The 25,689-nt window shown below is 45.4% G+C and overlaps 1 protein-coding gene across 1 annotated transcript; it reads left to right on the top strand.

Moving 5' to 3' along the window:
- The first annotated feature begins 853 nt into the window (after positions 1–853).
- ADGRF4 (adhesion G protein-coupled receptor F4) lies at positions 854–25,096 on the top strand. The gene is made up of 8 exons (XM_060258818.1): positions 854–974; positions 3,476–3,484; positions 13,694–13,848; positions 16,314–16,517; positions 19,417–20,781; positions 23,359–23,400; positions 23,510–23,548; positions 25,070–25,096. The coding sequence occupies exons 1-8, from the start codon at positions 854–856 to the stop codon at positions 25,094–25,096; spliced, it is 1,962 nt and encodes a 653-aa protein (XP_060114801.1).
- The last annotated feature ends 593 nt before the right edge of the window (positions 25,097–25,689 follow it).

The following is a 25,689-nucleotide window of genomic DNA, read 5'->3' on the forward strand; positions in this document are numbered from 1 at the left end:
GAATTGGACCCCCTCATCCAATCCTTTTGACACTTGGAGGGTATTTTAGGGAGAGGCATTGAATTCTATGCTGCAAATTTGGTGCCTCTACAACCCCTCCCTCCCCGAGCCCCAGATACCCACAGATCAATTTTCCATTATACCCTATGGGAATCGATCTCCTTAGGGAATAATAGAGTGCCCAGCAGATATTTCCCTTTCTCCCCACAAATTTTGATGACCCTGAAGCGGGAGGAGGGCCTCCAAACCGGGGTTTCCCCTGCCCCCACCTGGGGATTGGCAACCCTAACGTGTGTGTAAATAACGTTTAGTTACAGATCTAGTCTGCTTTTTGTGTGTCAATAGCATTTTATTGGTTTTTTTTAAAGGGGAAAAGAGAAAACGAAGAAAGAAAAAAATCATTTTCACTATACAGTGTTCCATTCTATCTTTCACTTAATATTTTCACCTGAAATTCCATAAGACATCATTAAATCATTTCTGAAAGTCTGCAATCACATAATTATTCTATTCCGGCTCCTTTTGTCATTATTAATCATTAATATAACAGTGTCCACACCACCATCTCCTTTCACCAGTAAAAAATAGATACAAAATAAAGTAATGAAAAAAAGTTACAGAGCCTACTTCTTCTCCAGTCAATTGTAAAATGACTTCCAAAGTTCTTTTATCTCATTTTTGCCATTTTCTCTTAAGAGTTCTGTTAAAATATCTATTTCCGCTATCTCAGATTTTTTCATCAGGAGTTCTTCCACTGACGGTACTACATCCTTTTCCCAACAGATCCAGTGTGATTTTTAAATATATATATATATTTCTTTCAGAGAAAAGAACCTAAATGTGATCGCCCAGCATGATTGCACAGCAGATAATACGCCACTCACTGGTTATCTTTTGTGCTGCTTGGATTTCCTTGGGTGAACCACAGATCAAAGGAAAAGTAAGTAATCCCCGGCATCTCCAGGCAAATAGGTGTGAAAAAACCTCATCTTGAGACCCTGGAGAGCCGCTGCCGGTCTGAGAAGACAATACTGACTTTGATGGACCAAAGGTCTGATTCAGTATAAGGCAGCTTCATATGTTCATATGTTGTCCTCTGAGTACCACTTCAGGCCAGTACTTATATGCAGAGACACATAGATGAAAATTATATCATAAAATGATACATGAAGGGTCTCTTGTCGCCGGCAGGGGTGGAATTCTAGCAGGAGCTCCTTTGCATAGTAGGCCACGCCCCCCCCGATGTAGCCAATCCTCCAAGAGCTTGCAAGGCTCTTTTTTTGTAAGCTCTTGGAGGATTGGCTCCATCAGGGGTGCGTGGCCTAATATGCAAAGGAGTCCCTGCTAGAATTCCACCCCTGCTTGTCGGACTCTAAGGTTCTCCTGGACTCAAAGCTAGCTCTGTGTCAACTCTACCGCTATCTTCAATAAAAGACACTCTCCATGTGATCAGGATAAGCGTTTATTTTGAATGATAGATGAGACACTTCCAAGGAAAGTGTCTAAATTGAGGAGGGGCAAGGTATACCCAAGTTAGATAACTTTATCTGCAATCGTTACCGTTCCACCAGAATTCAAGCAGGAAAAGGCGTGCCTCAGCTAGGCAATTAGTTCTCACAGGAAAAGTAAAGAAAACCAGTTATGTACGACACCAGATATCTCTTAACCTTAATGAACCAGCTTGTGCTGGTGTATCCGTGGGGGCTGGCTTAGTTTTGATACTAGCTAGGCACAATATCTGCAAATCAAGCAAGCAGCTTAAAATAGTTTAACAAACCAGAACGTGGAAAGGGATCTTGACACTCTGCTGCTGTGGACCGACATGTCTACCCTCTGAAACACTTTTGGGTCCCCTTTCCACCAACCTTACGATCCCCAGTGCAGCAAGCCATGAAGACCATTCAAGCGAGCTTTTAAAAATGCATATTATGGAATATGCCGTTTACTGCCTATGTCTGTAAGACTGTTTACTGTGCTGCTCCTGTTTTGTAATGTCTGGGGTTTTTTGGTATTAGGGTTTGTAGAATCTTTTGGGCTCAAGTGCCTTGTTCTACTGGAGAAAGTTTTTCTTCCAGACGTTTCGTTCTCAGCTGCGGAGAACATCCTCAGTGGCGTTGCAGCCGGAGCAGGCGCTCTGCCCTTCTTGGCTGCTGTGCGTTGAGTGGGGCCAGGGCTGCTGGAGAGCTGCTATTTCTAGGCTGGAGGGGTTGTGATGAAAGGGCAATTGGTTTGTGGATGTGCCCATTGTTTGGTGGGGCTTCCTGGAATACCTTTTTTGGTATTGTTTTAACTCTGTTGTTTTATTGTTGTGAGCCGCACTGAGCCCACTTGCGGGATAGGGCGGGGTATAAATCTAAAAATTAAATTAAATTAAACTACGGTGAAACATGGACAGAATTGAACGGCATAGGCTAGGGTTGCCAAGTCCAGTTCAAGAAATATCTGGGGACTTTGGGGGTAGAGCCAGGAGACTTTGGGGGTGGAGTCAGGAGCAAGGTCGTGACAAGCACAACGGAACTCCAAAGGGAGTTCTGGCCATCAAATTTAAAGTGACCACTGCACACCTTTTAAATGCCTTCCCTCCATAGGAAATAATGAAGGATAGGGGCATCTTCTTTTGGGGCTCATAGAACTGGATCCCCTGGTCCAATCTTTTTGAAACGTGGGGGGTATTTTGGGGAGAGGCAATGAATGCTGTGCTGCACATTTGGTGCCTCTATCTAAAAAAACAGCCCACCCCCGAGCCCCTGATACCCGCAGATCAATTCACCTTAAGGGAATCGGTCTCCATAAGGAATAATGGAGTGCCCAGCAGACATCCCCCCCCCCGCTTTCTGATGACCCTGAAGTGGGGGGAGGGCCTCCAAACCAGGGGATCCCCTGCCCCCACCTGGGGATTGGCAACCCTAGCATAGGTTGAGCCAGCATCACAGTTACGCGAGAGCAATATCATGACACCGAGGAGGCCTCATGATAATGTTGTTGCAGCACTGGGTGGATTATCTTCAAGGTATGCCGGGGTAGCAAACCTAAATCCAGGTGGGCAGCTGTGCTGGTCTGAAGCAGCAGAACAAAGTCTGAGTCCACTGGCGCCTTTAAGGCCAAGAAAGTTTTATTCTTGGTATAAGCTTTTGATGGCACGCCCACTTCTTCAGACATATTGAAATGGAAGTTACCAAGGCATACATATAGGAAGCGGTCGAACAGCAAATTACCATACAGCATAATGAAGATGTTTTGATAGATGCAAACAGGAATAACAAGTTCGGTTTATGAGGTCCCCACTTCTTTGGGTTTAATTCTGGTGGGGGTTAAACAGTGAAGCAAATAAATAGGAGACAGATGTGCAAATGTGTCCTCCATCCATAACTAAAAGTTAGTTACCTCCATGTTTGAGAAGAGACAGACAGAGCATAACACCAGGGTTTCAGTTCATTGCTCTTAGTATATAGGTAAAGGTAGTCCCCTGTGCAAGCACCGAGTGGTTACTGACCCATGGGTGATGTCACATCATGACATTTTCTTAGCCGACTTTTCGTTACGGGGTGGCTTGCCATTGCCTTCCCCAGTCATCTACGCTTTCCCCCAGCAAGCTGGGTCCTCATTTTACCGACCTCGGAAGGATGGAAGGCTGAGTCGACCTCGAGCCGGCTACCTGAAAACCCAGCTTCCGCCAGGGATCGAACTCAGGTCGTGAGCAGAGCTTAGGACTGCAGGACTGCAGCTTTAACACTCTGCGTCATGGGTAGGGCTGCCAAGTGGTTCTCCCACTCAGGAGGTTCCCAACCCCCTATCCCACATTAGGCCGGTGGGGGGATTCCCTCCCAACGTTGGCAGCGCGATGCCATTAGTCGCAGGTGATATCACACTGGCAACATCACACACTGGCTGCTCTAGGAGCTTCCAGGAAAACTCTATGGTTTTCCCGGACACACTAGCAATTTGGGAGGGAAACTCTATGATACAAAAGTCTATGGTACAAAAGGACTTAGCAACCTTAGCCATGGGGCTCTTAATTAATTGCTTTAGCACTCCACAATTAAGAAGGATACATTTATTTGACATTTATTTATTATATGAAGTTCCAGCCGCACTAATGAATTACAATAAAATCAGCTAATTTTTTTAATTTTGCATCAACTAATGTAGAGATAGAGACGGGTCGCTCCTTTCCCTAAGGGCTGGGAACAGCAAGGCACGAACAGCCACTGTTCTCTGCAGATATTAGTAATGATCAAAACAACTGGAACCAGCGTGATCAATGGAAATAACAGAAAATTCGGCTTCCTTCGAGTAGACTCAGTTGTGGGTGAACGCTTTTTCCCCTCAGTGCCCGACTCCTAACGATGCAGAGAGAGTAAGGAAGGAACCGCTTATGAAAGGACTCCTCACGGTTTCAATCACTGCTGGCAGCAACTGATGAGAACATGCGTAGACCTATGTTAAAAAAATTGAGCTGAGGCTCTGTGTAACGTTGGGAGAACATCGGACACTGAGGGAAAAAGCGTTCACCCACAACTGAGTCTACTCGAAGGAAGCTGATTTACAGGGCTACTGAAAGACTGTGGGAAAATTCATATGTTGAAAGCTCAGTGTTCCTTACTTTTGTTTTGTTTAAGTTTCATTTAAGCTTGCACTAAAGTGTATTTATACACATTTCCGTGTAAATCTCATTGCTTCCGGTGGTTTTTCTGTTATTTCCACTGTTCTCTACAGGGCTTTCTTTGTAGCAGGAACTCCTTTGCATATTAGGCCACACACCCATGATGAAACCAATCCTCCAGGAGATTATAGCAGGCCCTGTACAAAGAGCCCTGGAAGCTCTTGGAGGATTGGCTACATTAGGAAGGTGTGGCCTAATATGCAAAGTGACTTCTCCTGCTTGGAGGAAGTAGATAGGAGAGGTGTGCATTCAAGTTTGTTGGGGCTAAGGAACCACTGGCCCATGGCGAAAGAGAGAGAAAAACTCTGAATCACAGTTTGTTGGTGTGTGCCCTTTTTGTTGCTTTGCTTGGTGCCAGGCGATGAGAGGTTCACGGGGCTTTTATAGTAGCAGGAACTCCTTTGCATATTAAGCCGCACACCCCTGATGTAGCCAATCCTCCAAGAGCTTACAAGGCTCTTGGGCATTACAAGGCTCTTGGGCCTACTGTAAGCTCCAGGAGGATTGGTTACATCAGGGGTGTGTGGCCTAATATGCAAAGGAGTTCCTGCTACAAAAAAAAAGCCGGAGGTTCAAAACATCAGCAGAAACTTTGGTTCCATGCTGAAGACTCTTCATAATGTAAATACTTTTCTTCTCAGAGTGAATAGGTTCTGTTTAAAGCTATGTCTGTAACCAGTAACTATCTTGGAATGATCCCAGAGCTGATAAGAAATTGCTTCTGTTTCCCCTCAGATCTCTTCTCTGTCTTTAGCTGATTAACTCCAGTTTTTGCTGGCCTTTGTTCTCAAACACTCAACAGTCTTCATACATGAAGATGACAATCTTATGTATTTGGAAAGTCATGTCTGTAGACTATCATTAGGATTTAGCGCGAATACGATATCCATCTTAAGGAATGTTAAAGAGGCCGCACCTGGTATCTTGATGCACTTTGATCTTCGCTTATGACTAAGGTTACCAGACCCAATTCAAAAAATATCTGGGAGCTTTGAGGGTGGAGCCAGGAGACATCAGGGGTGGAGCCAGCAGCAAGGTTGCGACAAGCATAATTGATCTCCAAAGGGAGTTCTGGCAATCACATTTAAAGGGACCGCACACTTTTTAAATGCCTTCCTCCATTGGAAATAATGAAGGATAGGGGCAGCTTCTTTTGGGGCTTATAGAATTGGACCACTTAGTCCAATCTTTTTGAAACTTTGGGGGTGTTTTGAAGAAAGGCAGTGGATGCTATAGTGAAACTTTGGTGCCTATACCTCAAAAAACAGCCCCCCCCAAAGCCCCAGATACCCATGGATCAATTCTTCATTATTCCCTATGGGAATCGGTCTCCTTAGGAAATAATGGAGTGGCCAGCAGACATTTCCCTCCCTTCACACACACCCCTCTGCTTTCTCATGACCCTGAAGCCTCCAAACCAGGGAATCCCCCGCCCTCAACTGGGGACTGGCAACCTTACTTATGACATTTCAAAGATACAAGGCCCCCTGAGCCCATCAGGGGAGGGTGGGATATAAGTATGCTAAAATAAATAAAATTGTATCTTTGCTTATGACATTTCAAGAGCACTTTAGGAAGGATCTCCTCATGGCGACCTTTGAGGGCTGAGTCCCTTCAACAACACTTTCCCTTCATCCTTCGTTCTACTTCATGTATCTTTTATAAATCGTGAGTCTGCACTGCCTTATGAAAAATCACTGCACCTAATTACAGGCACGTAACACACCACAAAGACTGTTCTTAATATTAGAATATTTGGAGTCCCTGAAGTGTCGATTCTGAAGGAATTTGTGGCGGCGGCTGTCGTCTGGCCATTCTTTTCTTAGGCAAATGGACAGGGCTGGATTAACAATTAGGCCAAGTAGACACTGGTCTATGGGCCCCCACGCCTAGGCGGGGAGGGCGGGATATAAATATAAATAAATAAAATAAATAAATAAATTTATAAATATAAATAAATTTATTATTATATAGGGGCCCTGGGCTGACTTCCCTCCCCCTGGTTTCCTCCCTGCTTGCAGCCCTCCCAGCCTGTATGCACAGCCAGCGACGGAGCCCCTCTTTGCCCGGCTTGCCTGGCGCGGCTGCTGCTGGGGTTGTCACCAAGTTTGCTTCTCTCTACGTCTCCCCCACAGCGTTGTCAAAGGGGCTTTTGAGAAGGTGCTTGGAGGCTGCAGCAGGGGCCGCAGGCGGCAGGGCGGGTGCTCCAACTCTGAGATAATTTTCAAGGGGGGGGCCCAAAGTTTTGACTGCCTAGGAGCCTCCACAGAGTTTAATCCGGCCCTGCAAATGGATCTGAATCACCTGACTGATGTTTCCTCAGGGGATCCACGTTAAGGCTGAGGTGGAGTTCCAGGAGCCATGGAGACAGGAGTATGACGACCTGAAGAAGGTAAACTGGCAGACGGCTTGCAGATGGCCTTGGCCTCTCATGAGGGGCCTGCTTGGGTGAGGGAAGCACTGTGGTTGTCCTCAGTGGCAGACTGCCCAAGGTTAGGGTTGCCAAGTCCAATGCAAGAAATATCTGGGGACTTTGGGGGTGGAGCCAGGAGACTTTGGGGGTGGAGCCAGGAGACATTAGGGGCGGAGCCAAGAACAAGGGTGTGACGAGCATAATTGAATTCTAAGGGAGTTCTGGCCATCACATTTAAAGGGACAGCACATCTTTTTAAATGTCTTCCTTCCATAGGAAATCATGAAGGATAGGGGCACCTTCTTTTGGGGCTCATAGAATTGGACCCCCTGGTCCAATTGTTTTGAAACTTGGGGGGTATTTTGGGGAGAGGCACTAGATACTATACTGAAAATTCAGTGCCTCTACCTCAAAAAACAGCTCCCCCAGAGCCCCTGAAACCTCCAGATCAATTCCCCATTATACCCTATGAAAATCGATCTCCACATGGGGAATAACGAAGCGCTCAGCAGACGTTCTCCTCTCCCCCCCGCCCCCCCCCATTTCTGGCGACTCTGAAGTGAGTCACGAGTTGCAGCCAGTACATGTCAAAAGCAAAAGCCTACTCACGAGTTGCAGCCAGCTTCTTCAAAGTAACACAGACACCATCCCAAGAGGAAGCCTTTCTAAGCGGAGACTGGAGCCTTCCGGAGGGGGAAAGTCACATGGTGGCTTTGGGGGCGGGGCTTCCCCCCGCCGGCCAGCTGACTGGGGGCGGGAAGCAGCCTGGGAAAGCGGAAGAACCCCCGCTGGGGCCTGGGGATTGGCAAGCCTAGCCAAGGTGTCCGCTTGCCCGGTGGCAAGTGGGCCCTATGAGTCCCTGATGAGGTGGGCCCCCTTAAACATTAGACGACATGTTTAAAATGTTAATGATCTTTTAGTAGCTTGAAAATATAACAGAAGTTCCAATGTAATAGAACTTCTTTACCTCCTGGCAACCAATATTTTTAGACCCAGTCCACCACTGGTTGCCCTGGCATGTATTGTCTGGCCATTTTGTTGTAAGGCAAATGGATCTGAATCGCTGACTGATGTTTCCTCAGGGGGTCCATGTTAAGACTCATGTGAAGTTCCAGGAGCCATGGAGGCAGGAGTATGATGACCTGAAGAAGGTAAACTGGCAGACGGCTTGCAGATGGCCTTGGCCTCTCATGAGGTGCCTACTTGGGTGAGGGAAGTACTGTGGTTGCCTGGCATATATGGGATGTCCAGGAACAGTTTTGTGGAGTCCACAGCGTGGCCTGGAGTACCACACTGTTGTAGCTCTTTCTGCTATAGTTTTCATCAGAACAAAACTGTTCCGGTAATAAAATCTTGATGCGGGTGTAGTTGACTGAGGCATCAAGAAATCTATCCTCACAGCCAGCTTTAAAAACCATCTACAATTCTACTGGAAAAGTTCATGAATTGCAGGCATTTCTTTCTTCTTTCACTCAATTACTTTCCATTAATCTGACAGAGAATATATATAAATGTATCTTTAAATACTTTCCTTGTTCACAGTTTTTTGTTTGTTTGTTTTGATGTACATTTTAAATTGATTTTCTATGCTTTTCCTATGGCTGTTTTTTTATTATCTGTAGACTCTTAAAACCTTTTGTGTTTTATGCTTTTGAACTTTTATTGATTTGTGTTTTAATTGTTTTGTTGTGAGTCGCTTTTGGCATTTTTATAATGCAAAGAGAAGAAGAAGATGATATTGGATTTATATCCCGCCCTATACTCTGAATCTTAGAGTCTCAGAGCAGTCACAATCTCCTTTACCTTCCTCCCCCCGCCCCCCAACAGACACCCTGTGAGGTATGTTGGGCTGAGAGAGCTCTTACAGCAGCTGCCCTTTCAAAGACAACTTCTGCGAGAGCTATGGCTGACCCAAGGCCATTCCAGCAGGGGCAAGTGGATAATACGATGTCATCATGTGAACGAATGAAATGAATTGTTCATTGGTGTTCTGGTTCGTTTTTGTTATATCAATAAATGGGACTATTCAGTTCATTTTTTGCCCATTTGTTTTGAAACAGAGGGAGAACTGCACTGCAAAGATAACATAAATCTCTCACTCAAGTACGCTAATACTGCCATTGGACTTCCTGTTCCTCAGCTTGTAATGTATTGTCACAAGGTTACCTCAAAACTAGATTTTGCCAGTTGAGTGGCTATGGAAATTCTTATCCATGTGCAGGCACACAATTTCCAGCAGACACAAGAAGAAGATGATATTGGATATATATCCTGCCCTCCACTCCGAATCACAGAGTCTCAGATGGCTCACAATCTCCTATATCTTCTCCCCCAACAACAGACACCCCGTGATGTGGTTGGGGCTGAGAGGGCTCTCACAGCAGCTGCCCTTTCAAGGACACCCTCTGCCAGAGCTATGGCTGACCCAAGGCCATTCCAGCAGCTGCAAGTGGAGGAGTGGGGAATCAAACCCGGTACTCCCAGATAAGAGTCCGCACACTTAACCACTACACCAAAAAGCTTTCAACCCATGGTCCAATGCTTGAGGACAAGGCTTTTTTTCTGGAAAAAGAAGTGCCAGAACTCTCAAGAGGGAAATGAAGGAGAAGCACACAGGTGCCCCTCATGAACTTTTAAGCATTTTTTTTTTTTTTAGAATTTTGTTTCCACAAAGAGATTCCAGAACTCCATTCCACCATGTCCCCGTCCCCCCCCAAAAAAGTCCTGCTTGTGGGAGTCAGTGTATCTTTTTGGTTATTCTTTGTAAAATAAAGCACCATCTTAAGATATTCCTGCGATGGACCAGAAATGGCGGTTGAAGGGGGAATGATAGAGTTGCCAATTTCAGGTTGAGAAATATCTGGAGATTTTGGGGGGAGCTGAGGAGGGTGGGGTTTGGGGAGGGGAAGGACTTCAATGGGGTATAATACCATAGAGTCCACCTTCAAAAGTGGCCATTTTCTCCAGATGAACTGATTTTTGTCACTTGGAGATAAGTTGTAATAAAGGAAGGTCTCCAGGTCCCACCTGGAGATTGGCAGTTCTAGGAGAACACATTGTTTGCCTGACATTCTAGAACTCAAACATTCCACATGCTGATGAGTTGATTTGGAGTGAATTGTTCACATCCAGCCTATTTCATCCGTTTATCCTTTGAATTACCTTTCAGGACTCCAACATTTTCCAGAAGGGCGGACGTCAACCAGGTACTACTGCAGTTCTAAGTGTCTTGGAGGGTCAGAGGCCCTGGTTCCTCACCACAATTATAAGCATTATTTCTTTTCCTTAAAGGTTTTATTTAAATGGTTCAAGCCTACCTTTCTCCAGTCCATTTTGGTCTTTTCCACCAGCCAACCTTGTACAACACCCGTAGTACACCTTAGGCAATACGGGCATACCCTCGAACAAGTACAGCCAATTGACTCAGTCTTGCAGGGGGAGCTGCATTGTTTGCATTGTAAACGGGAAGCTGTTTACAAGGACAGACACTGCAATTTGAACAGCATGTTCCTGGAAGGAACCCCCATGCAATAAAATGGTACTTGCCTCTGAATAAATCTGCGTAGGATATAGGGGTGCCAAGCCCCCATGGCTCTCCCACCGAGAGGTTTGCAACCCGCCAGCCCACATTGGGCTGGTGGGGAGAACCTCCCCCAACGTTGCCAGCGAGATGACGTCACCTGCGAGTGATGTCATCACGCCGGCGACATTGTGTGCCGGCTACTGTAGGCGTTTCCAGGAAAACTCTTCAGTTTTCCCGGATGCTCTAGCATTTTGGGAGGGAAAACTCTATGGTGCAATAGGTACCATAGAGTTTTTACCTCCCAAAATGCTAGAGCGTCTGGGAAAACCATAGAGTTTTTCCAGAAATGCCTAGAGCAGCCAGCGCGTGACATCACCAGCACAATGGCATCACTCTTGGGTGACATGATAGTGTTGCATGCGTAAAGCGTGCGTGGAAACAGTCCCCTGCCGGAGGTCACAGGGGACTTGGCAACCCTAGTAGGATAGCTTCCAAATGCTTGCATGTTATTTCACTAACAATACTGTGCGTACTGTAACATATGGCAGTACCCATGTTCATAGTGTAATGGGTTGTTTTGAATCAGTTTAGAGAGGGGTTGTGGCTCAGTGGAAGAGCATCTGCATGGCATGCAGAAGGTCCCAGGTTCAATCCCTGGTATCTCCAAAGGTCTGGCAGAAGGCAGGCCTGGCACTAGAGTTCCTGGAGCCCTAGGCCCTGACCCCACCCTGGACAGACCTGGGAATCTGAGGGTGGGGTGGTGACCTGTGAGCTCTTCAGAGCCCACCAAAGGCAGGCTCTGAGGAGCACACATGACACCACCCTGCCACTCTCAGCTTCCTGGATCTGTGCAGACTCAGGAAGCTGAGAGTGGCAGGGTAGGGCATGCTCTCCTCCAAGCCTGCCTTCCCTTGCAAAGTAAGGCAGGCTCAGAGGAGAGCACATGCCAATGCATTGCCCCACCGCTCTCAGCTTCCCGGGTCTGCACAGACTGGGAAAGCCGAGAGCAACGGGAAAGGGGGTGCCCAGCAGTGCCCCTGTAGGCCATGTGGTGCCCTAGGCAGCAACCTACCTGGCCTACTCCTGTGAGCTGGCCCTGGCAGTAGGTGATGTGAATGAGCTCTGTCAGAGACCCTGGAGAGCCACTACCAGTCTGAGTAGATAACACTTGAAGGAGAATTTGTAGGCTAAAACCCTATAAATACCTGTTAAGATATAAACAGGTGAGGTCTGCCAATGTAATGGAATTTCCAAAACTATCCCATATTTTGTTCCTTGGTCCCCCTCATGATGAAAGTGCTAGAACTGAGGAAGAACACGGGAAGGTTTTGAGGTATGCAGACGACTTTTTGAACAGGTCCAGAGGATGGTGATGAAATGGTGAGGGGTCTGGAGACCAAGTCCTATGAGGAAAGGTTGAAGGAGCTGGGGATGTTTAGCATGGAGAGGAGGCAGCTGAGAGGTGATATGATCACCATCTTCAAGGACATCATATAGAGGATGATGTGGAATTGTTTTCAAATGATGCTGAACATCAAACCAACTGGTGTAGCCTTCCATTAATGTTATTGTCGAGCAGAGGTGGCCAAACTGTGACTCGGGAGCCACATGTGACTCTTCCACATATATTGTGTGGCTCCTGGAGATCCAGGAGGAACTTAACACAGGCTTACTCTCGAGTAAGCATACTTAGCATCAGGACCTCAGTTAGCCTCTGAGCACTGACTCATAGATAGGTGACTATTTCTGCCATCTGTGAAGCAGGAAAGGAGGGGAAAATAGGCAGCTCTTCTCCTCCACCACAGAGGTCGCCTGGAGACCTAGGGTGAGGTCAGACGTTCAGAAAATCCCGCTACGGGCATAAGTGGAGTCCAGAAGCATGTCGGATTTTAAGTGGTTGTCCAAACGTCAGCATCTGTGAATGGTGGTTAGCTCGTTCGAGTCCCGCGTTGAGACGACTGGGGCACGGACTAATTTGATACTGCTTTAAATCTGGAACAAAATTCTTCTGACGGTTCCTGAGTGGAATTTCTCTGTTTAAACGCTCCATCGTTGGCGACTCGTCAGAAGCGCACCACTGCTTCCCTCCCAAAGCCCCCTTCAAGTGATATCACTGCACCAGTGAATGAGCGAGCGAATGTTGGCTCGATAAATTGTTTACCCACCCCTATGTCCGGAAACAAAACTCACTTTTGAAACTAGATGTGAACTAAATGTGAACTGATTTGAATTCCTGGGGTTTTTTTCTGCACGCATAGTGCTTGTGCTGGAAAATTAGTGCCAACGGACTAGCAAAACTGTTAGTGATCCGACCCATTTAAAAGCGACGTGCATCCCCGCCCTTGAGAATGAGGTCATGGTGGGTGTGTGAGGTCTCTCGTGGAGAAGGGAGGAGACGCTGAATCTGCTCGATAGTGCAGATAGCGGGCATCACTGCGCCTGCGCTAATGCAGATTGACGTCTCATGAAATGAGGTCCGGTAGAGCACTCTGATCAACCAGCGACGGGACCCACATGGGATAGAACGGGAGCCTGGCTGTTGTCTGATCGGGAAATTGGTTGTGTGGATTATAATAGAGGCGCATTGCAGATGGATTTAATGGTGAGTGTGACCGCATCCCTAGAGTGGGGAAAGAGAACGCAAGAGCTGAAGGAGCCACTGGAAGGAAGGATGGAATTATAGAAGCAGCACAGGGTTCCCCCTTAGTTTCATAGCTTTTGTAGAAGCTGTATTTATTAACCTTGGTGTCAAGGCAAAGAGAGATACAAACGGATGCAAACAGGGGTCAGTGTTTTATATTATACATGTGTCTTTCCATCTCCCACTGGTGCCAAAAAACAATTCCTTAACCTTTCCCTATGCTGGTTTTATGGGACTGTTATTCCCAGGTATTTTGTTTTTTTAAGTCTCCTTCTAGCAAGGCCATGTTATAAAGTACATACATATGTATTTTATCTTTCTGTGCAAAGAACGTATTAAGAGTTTTAACAAAGACTTGTATGTAATATTTGTTCATGTCTTGCGGCTCTCAAACATCTGACGTTTATTTTATGTGGCTCTTATGTTAAGCAACTTTGGCCACCCCTGTTTTAGAGGAATGTGTGGGTGATTGTTCCATCAGTGGAAAGGACTGCACCAAGCTCTGTAAACAACCCTTCAATGGAACAATGACTTTTGTTTGTCTGAGAGGACAGTGGGAGGAGTCAACAGAGACATGCACCCGTTTGAATATCCAATCGCTTCTCCAGGTTAGTGCTGTGTGCTGATATACTCTGTCATTTCCATACTTTTAGTCGTTCTGAGGAGTGTCCTGCTAGATAAACTTTGTCTCACATTTACCTTCAGGGCTGTGGTCATGATGGAGCCAGAGGGTGCATGGCGCCAGGAACATGGATTTGCTCCACCTCAGTATTTTTGACATGTAACTTTGGGGCCCTTCTGTTTAAAGAACAATAGTTTCTTTTTTTAGAATACGAACAATTCTGGTTCAAGTAATCATTGCTGCTAAGTGCTTTCCGAAGCAATTCAGCTGACCTACCAAGTTTCTTCCAGTGGAGGATTTTCCCCCAAGTTGACTGGGGGGTCAAACTGATCCCCCAAAGTCCCTTTTATTAGATTCTGTAACTGTTGGGTGTGGTGGGATGCTTTAGGTTGGGAGGATTACTTTTTTTTTTGTCATTTAAATATTTATTTTAAATTTTCAATGAGAGTACAGAAGGGGAAAATGGGAGAAACATATATTAAATAAGTTTCAATTTAATTACCCAAGTAGACAATAAATGGGCAGTTTTACTAACACAAATACTGAAGATATTTCTTATTCGGTATACAAAAATGTAAGAAAAGTAGTTTAGCATGATATATTAGCATAATAACATGACAGTACTTCATGAGAAAGTGTGTATGTATGTATGATTCAGCGGGAGCTCAGTTGGATTCAGCGGGAGTTCACAGGAGCACAGCTCCTGAACCTTTCTGAGAGTTCCCCCTCCTCCTCCCCACCTGCCTTGTCCATTGAGTAGTAGGTGCAGCTGCATAACAATCCCTGGATGAGCTCCACCACCTATTTTTCTACAAAATGACCCCTGGATATATGTATATAAAATTTTGTGCTATTTAGAGGTCCAGTATAGCCTCCTATTAAAGCTTTTATCTATATTTTATTTTACTTAATATTGTTAGCCTATATTATCAATTTGATCTACTGTAGAGTATAAGTAACCTCATAAGAGCCATTATCAAGTTTTCATACTGGCATTTGTTATACTTAAAAAAAATAGTCACAACTCAAACCCATGAGGCTTTATGTAAATCTATCATTCAGTAGTATCATATACCAAGCTACCAAGTTACACATTTAATTACAGAGATAAGCTTTAATCAGTTATAGATCAATAATTTACTGTTTAAAAAAGGATTTTTTAAAGATTACTTTTTAAAAGAAGTATATACATTCAGTATTATTAGAAGACCCTGATGGACTGAGGTCTAATAATAATTAATAATTATTGTACGGCATTGTATGTGTTGAATAGCCAGGAGATCCTAAGATTGTCTGGCAATCAGATGTTCTAGTTCCTTTTAGTGTTATGTGCCACTAGGTGGTGAGCTAGACTTGTTTTTAAGGCAAGAAACATTTCAGAGGTGGTTTGCCATTGCCTGCCTCTGTGTCATGACCCTGCTATTCCTTGGAGGTTGCCCTTCCAAATACTAGTGAAGGCCGACCCAGATTAACTTCCGAGATTTAACGGGATCGGGCCAGCCTGGGCTACACAGGTCAGGAACTGAAGGTCTAAATCAGTATAAGGCAGCTTCATGTGTTCAATTCACCTGGAAGTCTGGTGGTCTAAGTAGCAAGGAAGTCTAGATACAGCCCTATTTACCTTTCCTGTCCATAAAGAAGAAGAGAATCAAAGTCTCGCTCTCTCTCCACACCATCCCCTAAGCATTTCTTCCTGACTCTAATCAAGCTTCTTCCTGACTCTAATCAAGCTGATTTTATTTTGAATTTTACCTTTGCATCCTGATTCCCTTATTGTCAGTGCCCCTCTCACCTTCTGCCTGGGTTATACGGGCTCAGGGAGTCTCCTACTTGTATGACAGAGAGCTTTAACTCTTGAATGCTCTTCCCCTGGAAAAACTTTGTTGGTCTTGAAGGCCCTATTGGACTCAACTTTTGCTCTTCCACTGCAGACCAAGATGGCTACCCACCAGAAGCCATCTTGATGGTTTTTCTTGTCTTCCTGGAGTTCATCTGATTGTAACTTGAGTCTGTTCCTGTTTTTCTTTTTTTTTAATTTCTTGATTTTATTCTGTCAGTTTATGCTTTGGAGGCTTTCTAAAGTGGAAAGCACATCTTATAAATTCGTAGAGAAATGGAACAAAAATAGTCAAATTCCCCATCGCCAGCCAAGCAGGGTCATTGGAGGAGGTCTCTGAGCTTCTTAGCAGGTGCTGCTGTGTAGTCTCTGGTGCCCTGGTGCATCGTGCATGCTCTCACTCAGGGTTTTTTTTGTAACAGGAACTCCTTTGCATATTAGGCCACACACCCATGATGTAGCCAATCCTCCTGGAGCTTACAGTAGGCCGTGCAAGAAGAGCCCTGTAAACTCTTGGAGGATTGGCTACATCAGGGGAATGGGGTCTAATGTGCAAAGGAGTTTCTGCTACAAAGTGAGCCCTGCTCTCACTGGAATGCCCTTCTCTTTTCTAGAGGATTTCCAGACCAGGACCTGATGTGAATACGTTTTCAACGTTAGGAGGAAGAGATGGACAGTTCTGTCCTGCTGATTTCTCTTGTATAACTAACAGCGTCCTCAAGGAAGAGCCCAAAGCAGGAGACATCGTTGGTGTTGTGACGTTGCTAAAAACCATTTCGTCAAACTTTTCTACAAATGTCACCACCGCAAAACTGAAGGTCGGTTTCATAAGAAAGGCTCACACCTGTGAATTGCATAGCATGTTGGTAACATTCTGGTCTTTTCTGATGAGGACAAATTGCTGGATGCCCTAAATCAGGGATGGTCTAACTTGCTTAACGTAAGAGCCACGTAGAATAAACATCAGACGTTTGACAGCCACAAGACAGGAAGAAAGGAAAATACAAGGAGGGGGAGGGAAAGGTGGAAAGAAAGCAACTTTAACTTTACATGCATTTTCCAAGCTGCTAGCTGACTTGGCTTGGAGACATGATTTAAAGAGAGAAATGCCTTCTCCTAGTCAGCTGACAGGGCAGTGGGGGCTTTGAGAACCACACAATATGTGTGAAAGGGCCACACGTGGCTCCCGAGCCACAGTTTGGCCACCCCTGCCCCAAATTTGAAAGCAATTCTGTCCATCATCCTGTTACAATTAGGATGGGAAGCTAGAAAAAACCCATGTGCATAATAGAGACAGATCTTGCATTTAAAAATGCCTTGATTACTTTAAAAAGTGACACTATTTGACCTAGATGGGTAGCCGCCATGTTAGTCTTCCTGTAGCTGTAGAAAAGAACAAGAGTCCAGCAGAACCTTAGAGACTAGCACAATTTGCGGCAGGGTAGGAACTTTTGTGAGTCACTGCTCTCTTCCTCAGATACAGCTAGAGTGTGATAGCTCAAGATGGGTAGCCTCGTTAATTCCTCTGCAGCAGTAGAACAGAGCAAGAGTTTAGTAGCACTTTAAAGACAAACAAAATTTGTGGCAGGGTATGGTGACTCATGAAAACTCCTCCCCTGCCACAAATTATGTTAGTCTGCTACAAGGTGCTACAGCGGTTTAGTGCCAGTTTGGTGCAGTGGTCTGTCGAGCGTAGTGATCTTCCCAAGAAGAAGAAGAAGAAGAAGAAGAAGAAGATGATATTGGATTTATATCCCGCCCTCCACTCCGAAGAGTCTCAGAGCAGCTCACAATCTCCTTTACCTTCCTCCCCCACAACAGACACCCTGTGAGGTGGGTGGGGCTGGAGAGGGCTCTCACAGCAGCTGCCCTTTCAAGGACAGCCTCTGCCAGAGCTATGGCTGACCCAAGGCCATGCTAGCAGGTGCAAGTGGAGGAGTGGGGAATCAAACCCGGTTCTCCCAGATAAGAGTCCGCACACTTAACCACTACACCAAACTGAAGGGCCATTTGCATCTGATTTTCTCAGACAAGGCAGAATTTATTCACTGTCTGATGTGGTGTAACAATTCTGCACGGAAAGCCCTTGAGGTCAACTCACGCCTTTGGGAAGTTTCAAAAGAAACTGAGAACTGCCTTCCTTGAACTGATCAGAGATGGTCCCGCATTGTAGTTTTATTTAAGCACTCTGCTAACTAGTGGGAACTGGCCTAACTATAGCAGTTAATCCCAACAGGTTATGCGCCCAGCAGTTCTAGCATTCTGTTCAGCTATGGGCTTGAACGAAGGTTGCCAGCTCCAGATTGTGAAATTTCTGGTGGTTTTTTTTGGGGGGGGAAGAGTGGAGTTTTCGAGAAGGGGGGGGGACTTCATCAGGGCACAGTGTCATAGAGTCCAACCTCCAAAGCAACCCTTGACTCTAAGGGAACTGATCTCTGTCACCTGGAAAACAGTTGTAATTCTGGAAGATCTTCAGGAGGTTTGCAACTAAGAGGAAAAAGTCATATAAGGTAGCTTCATGTGTGTGCCCATCCTGCAGGTTTACAAGTCCATCTCCTTTGGGAGCATCTGTGGCTCAGTGATAGAGCATCTGCCTGGCATGCAGAAGGTCCCGCATTCAATCCCCAGCAGCTCCAGTTGAAAGGATCAGATAGCAGGTGATGTGGGAATCCTCTTACAGAGACCCTGGGGAGCTGCTGCCAGGAGACAATACTGACCTTGATGGATCAGTGGTCTGATTCAGAAGTCAGCTTCATATCTGTAGGAGAGAGGGCTCAGTGGGGATGTGATTCCAGCGTTACCCACCAATGGGATCACTGGAAGGTGGGACTTCTGTCTCATGTCACTGTTGCCACTAGTAACAGACCGTAGCAGCCAGGTAAACAGGTGGGAAGGAAGGAAGACTAAGGAGAGGAGTACATCTCCAGCTTGAAGTAGAGTTTGAACTGGAGAAGAATTCTCAAGTCAGAAGCATACAGGACCATTAAGAGATGGCCAGGCATTTCTTGCAAGTCCACAGATTATGAAATTCAGAAGGCAGGGAGTCCCAGCCATCTAAGCCTTTGGAACCCTGACACATAATAACAAAATGGCTGCCACAGGAGGCAGAGCCAATCACAAAATGTCAGGCTAGGCACAAGCTCTGTTTAACAGGATGCCTTTTAATCTTCACAACCAACCAGAAGCCCTGTTGGACACAAGCCCCACCTGGTCCTGCCCACTTTCTACAAACACTTGAAGGGCACCAGGAAATAGGGTTGCCAGCACCTAGGTCCCAGTGGGGTTCCCTCACCACTGGGGAAACCCCACCCAAACAGTGACATCATTGCACTGGGTGATGTCATTGCATCAGGGATGTCACATGGTGACACTCTGGTTTTTGGGCAAACTCTGTAGAGTTTTGCCCCCAAACCAGAGTGTCACCTCTGACATCCCTGACACTATGACATCACTTCCGGGTAATGCCATTGTGTTGGGGATGTCGCATGTGGTGTCCTGAACACTCCCCAAATTTCCCCACTGTGACAAAGAGGGGACCTGGCAACTGTATCAGGAAATGTGTTAGCAGATGCCATGTTGCCTATGGCATCATGCTGGGGATGCCATCTATAAGGTTTCATCACTACCTTGAGCTCATTGGAGAAAGTGTGGCATACAAATATGACTCTCCAACTTGTTCTGAAGAACATCAGACCTTTTTCTCTCTCCCTGTTGCAGAGCTACAGCAAAATGGCCAACCACATTCTCAAGGGCAGCATCCTTCCCGAATGGGCTTTTGTGAGTGACAAAAACGCCAGTTCCACTTTGATGAAATCTGTGGTTTCATTTGCCAGGAATCTTAAGATTCGAAACAGCCCTCTGGATGTCTCTGATCCCTTCATCGAGACCAAAGGCGCCAAAATCGATAAAAACACTCCAGAGAAGACTTTTACGCTTTCCTTTGGGTTTAATGATTCTAAAAGTCGCCTCAAGGGGGCAGTCTCACTCCTGAGGGAAGAGCTTCAGCTGTTGCCGGCAGACTCCCAGATCATCACCGTTGCCATGCCAACCCTTGGGCCTATTCTTGAAAAAACCCTCCCTGGCAGCATCTCGTTGAATGGGATGGTGTTGTCAGTCGCATTGCCAAAAGCGCTAGAAAAAGTTTCCCTCACGTTCGAAAAAATGAATAAAACAGCAAATGTCGTGTGCGTTGCCTGGCGCTCGGCCTACCAAATATGGGATAAAACTGCCTGCGAACTGGAAAAAGAGAGTTCTGCCACAGCCACTGCGACCTGCCGCTGCCAATACCAGCCTGATCAGCTCCAATCATTTTCGATTCTCATGTCCTCCGTTAATGTCAATCATCCTGCCTTGCATTACATCACACATGTGGGCTTGGCTGTCTCAATCTGCAGCTTGCTCCTATGCCTAGCCATTGAGGCAGCTGTCTGGCGCCAGGTAACCCAAACCCATCTCTCCTACATGCGTCACGTTTGCCTGGTGAACATAGCGGTCTCCCTTCTCATCGCAGATATTCTGTTCATCGTAGTGCATATCATGACTGACTTGCCCAAAAAGCATGAAGGGTGTGTCACCGCCACGTTCTTTGTGCACTTTTTCTACCTCGCCTTGTTTTTCTGGATGCTGGCTTTGGGACTCTTGATTTTGTACGGTCTGTTAGCCATTTTCTGGCACCTGAGAAAGTCTGCCTTGTTGGCCCTGGCTTTCTGCATTGGTTACGGCTGTCCCACAGTCATTGCACTTCTCACTGTGATGATCACTGAACCAAGGAAAGTCTATCTGAGAGACAATACCTGCTGGTTGAACTGGAATGAGAGCAGAGCCCTCTTGGCGTTTATAATACCAGCTTTCCTTATCATTGGCGTCAACCTGGTTGTGGTGTTTGTTGTCCTTGCCAAATCGGGAAGATCTTCTGTTGGGAATCGCTCGAACACACAAGACCTAGTCACGGTGATCAGAGTTGGCAAAAACCTCGTGCTCCTGACCCCATTGCTGGGACTCACCTGGGTATTTGGACTGCTAATTGTCCATAATGATAGGCTGGATTTCCACATTGTGTTTTCATTGCTCAATTCATTCCAGGTAAACCAAGTAGTACTTTTCTTCCTTTCTCACAATACGAGAACTCATGGACATTCAATGAAATTGCTGAGCAGTCGAGTTAGAACTGATAAAAGGAAGTACTTCTTCACCCAAAGGGTGATTAGCACATGGAATTCACTGCCACAGGAGGTGGTGGCAGCTACAAGCATAGCCAGCTTCAAGAGAGGATTGGATAAAAATATGGAGCACAGGTCCATCAGTGGCTATTAGCTACAGCTTATCGTTGGAACTCTCTGTCTGGGGCAGTGAGGCACAGTGGGAGGGCTTCTAGTGTCCTGGCTCCACTGGTAGACCTCCTGATGGCACCTGGGGTTTTTTGGCCACTGTGTGACACAGAGTGTTGAACTTAATGGGCCATTGGCTTGATCCAACATGCCTTCCCTTATGTTCTTATGTTCTTGTTCACATCCCTGTTATGAAAGATCTGTACATCCATTTCTGGGCCCAATTCAAAGTTCTGGTTCTTACTTTTAAGGCCCTAAAGAGCTTGGGCTTATGGTGCCTGAAGGACTGAGTCCTTGCCAATATTCCCTCTAAGCTGCAGAGTCTTGTGAGCAAAAATTCTACTTTGTAAGCTACTGGCATTAAAGTTGTGAGTTACTGCACAAATCAGTGTGCTCTGGGGTCAGCCTTCCTGAACAAAGACAAAAATGTGTGAGCTGAAGGCTAAAAATCTCTGAGCTAGCTCACACTAACTCAGCTTAGAGGGAACACTGGTCCTCACATACTATAAGGAAAGGCTGTAGAATCTGGAGAGATGTAGGTTAAGGGTTCAATTTTGTTTGAAGATGGCCACTTAGTGGCTAAATGGTTCCCTCCCTGCTTTGTAGGAATACTAATCAGGGCTCTTTTTCTAGAAGGAGCTCCTCTGCCTATTAGGCCATGCCCCCCCTGATGTAGCCAATCCTCCAAGAGCTTAGAGGGCTCTTAGTACAGGGCCAACTGTAAGCTCCAGGAGGATTGGCTACATCAGGGGGGCATGGCCTAATATTCAGAGGAGCTCCTGCTAGAAAAAGACTTGAAGATGGTGATCATATCACCTCTCAGCCGCCTCCTCTCCAGGCTAAACATGCCCAGCTCCTTCAACCTTTCCTCATAGGACTTGGTCTCCACCACCTTCGTCGCCCTCCTCTGGACCCGTTCCAGCTTGTCTATATCCTTCTTAAAATGTGGTGCCCCAAACTGGACACAATACTCCAGGTGAGGTCTTACCAGAGCAGAGTAAAGCGATACCATCACCTCACGTGATCTTAGGGTTGCCAAGTCCAATTCAAGAAATATCTGGGGACTTTGGGGATGGAGCCAGGAGACTTTGGGGGTGGAGCCAGGAGACATTGGGGGCAGAGCCAGGAGCAAGGGTGTGACAAGCATTATTGAACTCCAAGGGAGTTCTGGCCATCACATTGAAAGGGACAGCACACCTTTTTAGATGCCTTCCTTCCACAGGAAATAATGAAGGATAGGGGCACCTTCTTTGGGGGCTCATAGAATTGGACTCCCTGGTCCAATCGTTTTGAAACTTGCGGGGTATTTTGAGAAGAGGCACTAGATGCTATACTGAAAATTTGGTGCCTCTACCTCAAAACACAGCTCCCCTAGAGCCCCTGATATCCGCGGATCAATTCCCCATTATTCCCTAAAACTGCCAGAGATCTAGAGCTGTGGGGGCTGTAGGGGGTGGGGCTTCCCCCGCCGGCTAGCTGGCTGGGGGGTGGGGGGAAACTTGTAAAACCAGGAGATCCCCCACTGGGACCTGGGGATTGGGAAGCCTATGTGATCTGGACACTGTACTTCTGTTGATACAGCCCAAAATTGCATTTGCCTTTTTAGCCACCGCATCACACTGTTGACTCATGTTCAGTGTATGATCCACTAAGACCCTTAGATCCTTTTCTCACATACTACTGCTAAGACAAGTCTCCCCAATTCTATAACCATGCACTGGATTTTTCCTACCTAAATGCAGAACTTTACATTTATCCCTGTTAAAATTCATTTTATTGATTTTAGCCCAGTTTTCTAGCCTGTCAAGGTCATCCTGTATCCTGTTTCTGTCTTCTTCTGTGTCTGCAACCCCTCCCAATTTCGTATCATCTGCAAATTTAATAAGCGTTCCCTCTATTCCTTCATCCAAATCTTTGGAAGGCAGCCTGGGAGCAAGGCCAAGCTGCCTCTTTCCTCTGCTCAAGTCTCGGGCAGGGGAAAGATGCTGCTGGCCAGCTGGCGTGTGGGGCGTGGCACCCTAGCCAGCTGCCTACGTGGCCTACTCCCACATGCTGGGCTTGCATCTACATCTTGAATCCTACAACCTGGATTCAAACGAAGACCAGAATTTGCATTCCATGGCTTGTCTGGCCCTTGTAGTCTCAGCAAAACTTAGGAGGCTTATCCTCGCAGGGAAGAACATATGATTGATGGGCTGAGTTGTGGTTTCCAGGCCTTCAGATGTCTCAGCCGACTATATTCCAATATATTTCTAAAGCACCAATGTAGTGTGAAGTGCTCACTTTAAGCAACAGCCTAATTTTCTCTGTTTTCCATTTGTGCATATTTTAGGGGGGTTTTATCTTGCTGTTTGGGACTCTTCTGGACAGGAAGGTATTAGACTCTTCTACATTTTTCTCTAGACTGAACAAATTTGCCTGTGTAAATTTGATCAAGAATGACCTGTCTTCCATTTCTGTCTCCCTGTTTCCCATCTTGGTAGACAAGAGAAGTTTTATGGATGAAATGCTTTCCCTCAAAGGTAAGCAATTCTTAAGTTTTTCTGGGTGTGTGATATTAACAATCGGGGCATGTTCCAGCAATTCAAAAAGACTATCATTACAAATTGATCGAAACCAATCTAGTCAAATTATTTCCAACATACATTAACTGTGTTATATGACTTTGATCGAAGAGCTCAGATTCAAATTTAATTCAGGGTAAATAAACCAGCCACAGATTCTTGTAGGATATTTTTGATATAGATCAGGGCTTTTTTTGAGCGGGAACACACAGGAGTGCAGTTTCGGCTGGCTCGGTATCAGGGGGTGTGGCCTAATATGCAAATGAGTTTCTGCTGGGCTTTTTCGACAAAAAAGTCTTGATATAGATAGTTATGCAACATAAATGATTGATATTTCAGTCTGTTACTGATGAGACGTTTCCAACTTTCCAGGAGTCTGCTTCCCTCTGTCTATTTAAATCCATAGACAGCTTTTTAAGGACACATCTCAGAAAATTCACTTTGTTTTGATTACTTTGGAAGACCATGATTCCAGCTTTATATATAAAAGACAGCATTTAAAAAAAAAGATATCTTTACCTATATAGGACATTTAAAATGTGTCCCCTCCCCCCCAAAAAAAGTAACCCTTTTTTCATCTGAAAACTGCCTGATTAGTGGTCCCTACATTGTCAGGTTCTGGAAACTAGTAAAAAGCAAAAAAAGAAAAGAAAAAAAAAAGACCATAGCCAAATTACTAATAAAGAAATATACTTATTTCATTACCAATCCCACAAAGTACATTCAAAGACAATTCCACATCCTTTTCCAGTGCAATTATTTCCAGCACAGCGGGGTGAAATATTCCAGTTCAATAAAGTGCTTGTGTAATATCTCTGTTATTTCTTCAGTGAATAGTTCCAAATATGGAATCTTGAATCGGACGCCTCAGACCACCTTCAATTCAAGATTCCATCTTCGGCACTTTTCACTGAAGAAATAAGAGACGTTGCACAAGCACTTTATTTCACTGGAAAATACACTTTCAGAAGAAAAGGAATCCTCCTTTATGCCAGTGGTCCACTGATAACACTAGAATCCAACAAGCGAAGGAATTTACATATCTGGGCATCGCTTTTACATAAAATCTGAGTTTCTTTCCCTGGATACATTGTCTTCTCTCACTTTTCCTTACAATCACCAAATAGCCACTTTCCCTCACAGTCTCTGAGAAGCCACGAACTATCTCAGAATTGAAGGTTTATTCCAAAAGATGGCCACTCTTCCACCAGCTGCCTTTCTCTGTCTCCACAGTCTTTTTCTCCTCAGAAAGCGCTTTTTCAGGAATCTTCCACACCCTCGAGGAGACAAACACCTCAGCTTCCCCCTCTTGGTGTTCACCCCCTGCCCTTGCAGGGCAAACACTCACGCAGCCAGTGTTTCCATGCTAGGGCCCACTGTGCAGGTGTAAAAATAGAACACACTTTTTAAGAACAACTAAATATTTTTACAAGGCTTAAAAAAGGATGGTGGTTTCACCCATTTTTCTTCCCATTTCAGACTCCGCCATCAGATGCTAAATTGTGATCACCTGAAAGCATCAATGAACTCTGAGCCCAAAAGTGAGTGTAAGCAAATTAACCGCTGTCTGTCTGTCTGTGGTAGTCCCATTTTAAACCAAGAGTGTTTCTGCTTCTATTCATCCAGGATTTCAGCAAGGGGCTGATTTTTTAATCTCTTTGTTTGTCTGCTTGATTACTAGCCCTCTCTCCCCACATAGCAAGGTCAGAGTGGGTTACAACACTCTTAAAACATTGAAAAGTCAAAATATAGTTATAATGCAATCATTAAAATCTCATTTCTAACAAGTCAAAACTTTGATTATAGCCCCAGATGGAACGAGATAAGACAAGTGAATGCGTGAGAAGAGCTGCTATGATAGAACAGGCAAAGCCGCTAGAGAAGAGCAGGGGAATTCATTTTAGATGAGTTAACACTGCCTCAAATACCATGTTAAACTCTTGTTTTAAATTTAAGCTATTCAGTTATTGACAATCCATGGACTGATTTTTTCTTTTGTCTGGCTGGTTTTACTTAAGGCAGGAGTGGGGAACCTTTTTTCTGCCAAGGGCCATATGGATATTTATAACATCATTCGTGGGCCATAAAAAATTATCAAC

Source organism: Heteronotia binoei, chromosome 1 (assembly GCF_032191835.1).
Source record: "Heteronotia binoei isolate CCM8104 ecotype False Entrance Well chromosome 1, APGP_CSIRO_Hbin_v1, whole genome shotgun sequence".
NCBI classification, from domain to species: Eukaryota; Metazoa; Chordata; class Lepidosauria; order Squamata; family Gekkonidae; genus Heteronotia; species Heteronotia binoei.

Excerpts from the sequence above, each read along its gene's own strand:
- ADGRF4 (XM_060258818.1), top strand. The coding sequence starts at position 854 with ATGATTGCACAGCAGATAATACGCCACTCACTGGTTATCTTTTGTGCT. Across the intron at positions 20,782-23,358 it reads CATTGCTCAATTCATTCCAG|GGGGGTTTTATCTTGCTGTT; the intron begins GTAAACCAAGTA and ends TGCATATTTTAG. Across the intron at positions 23,549-25,069 it reads TGAAATGCTTTCCCTCAAAG|ACTCCGCCATCAGATGCTAA; the intron begins GTAAGCAATTCT and ends TTCCCATTTCAG.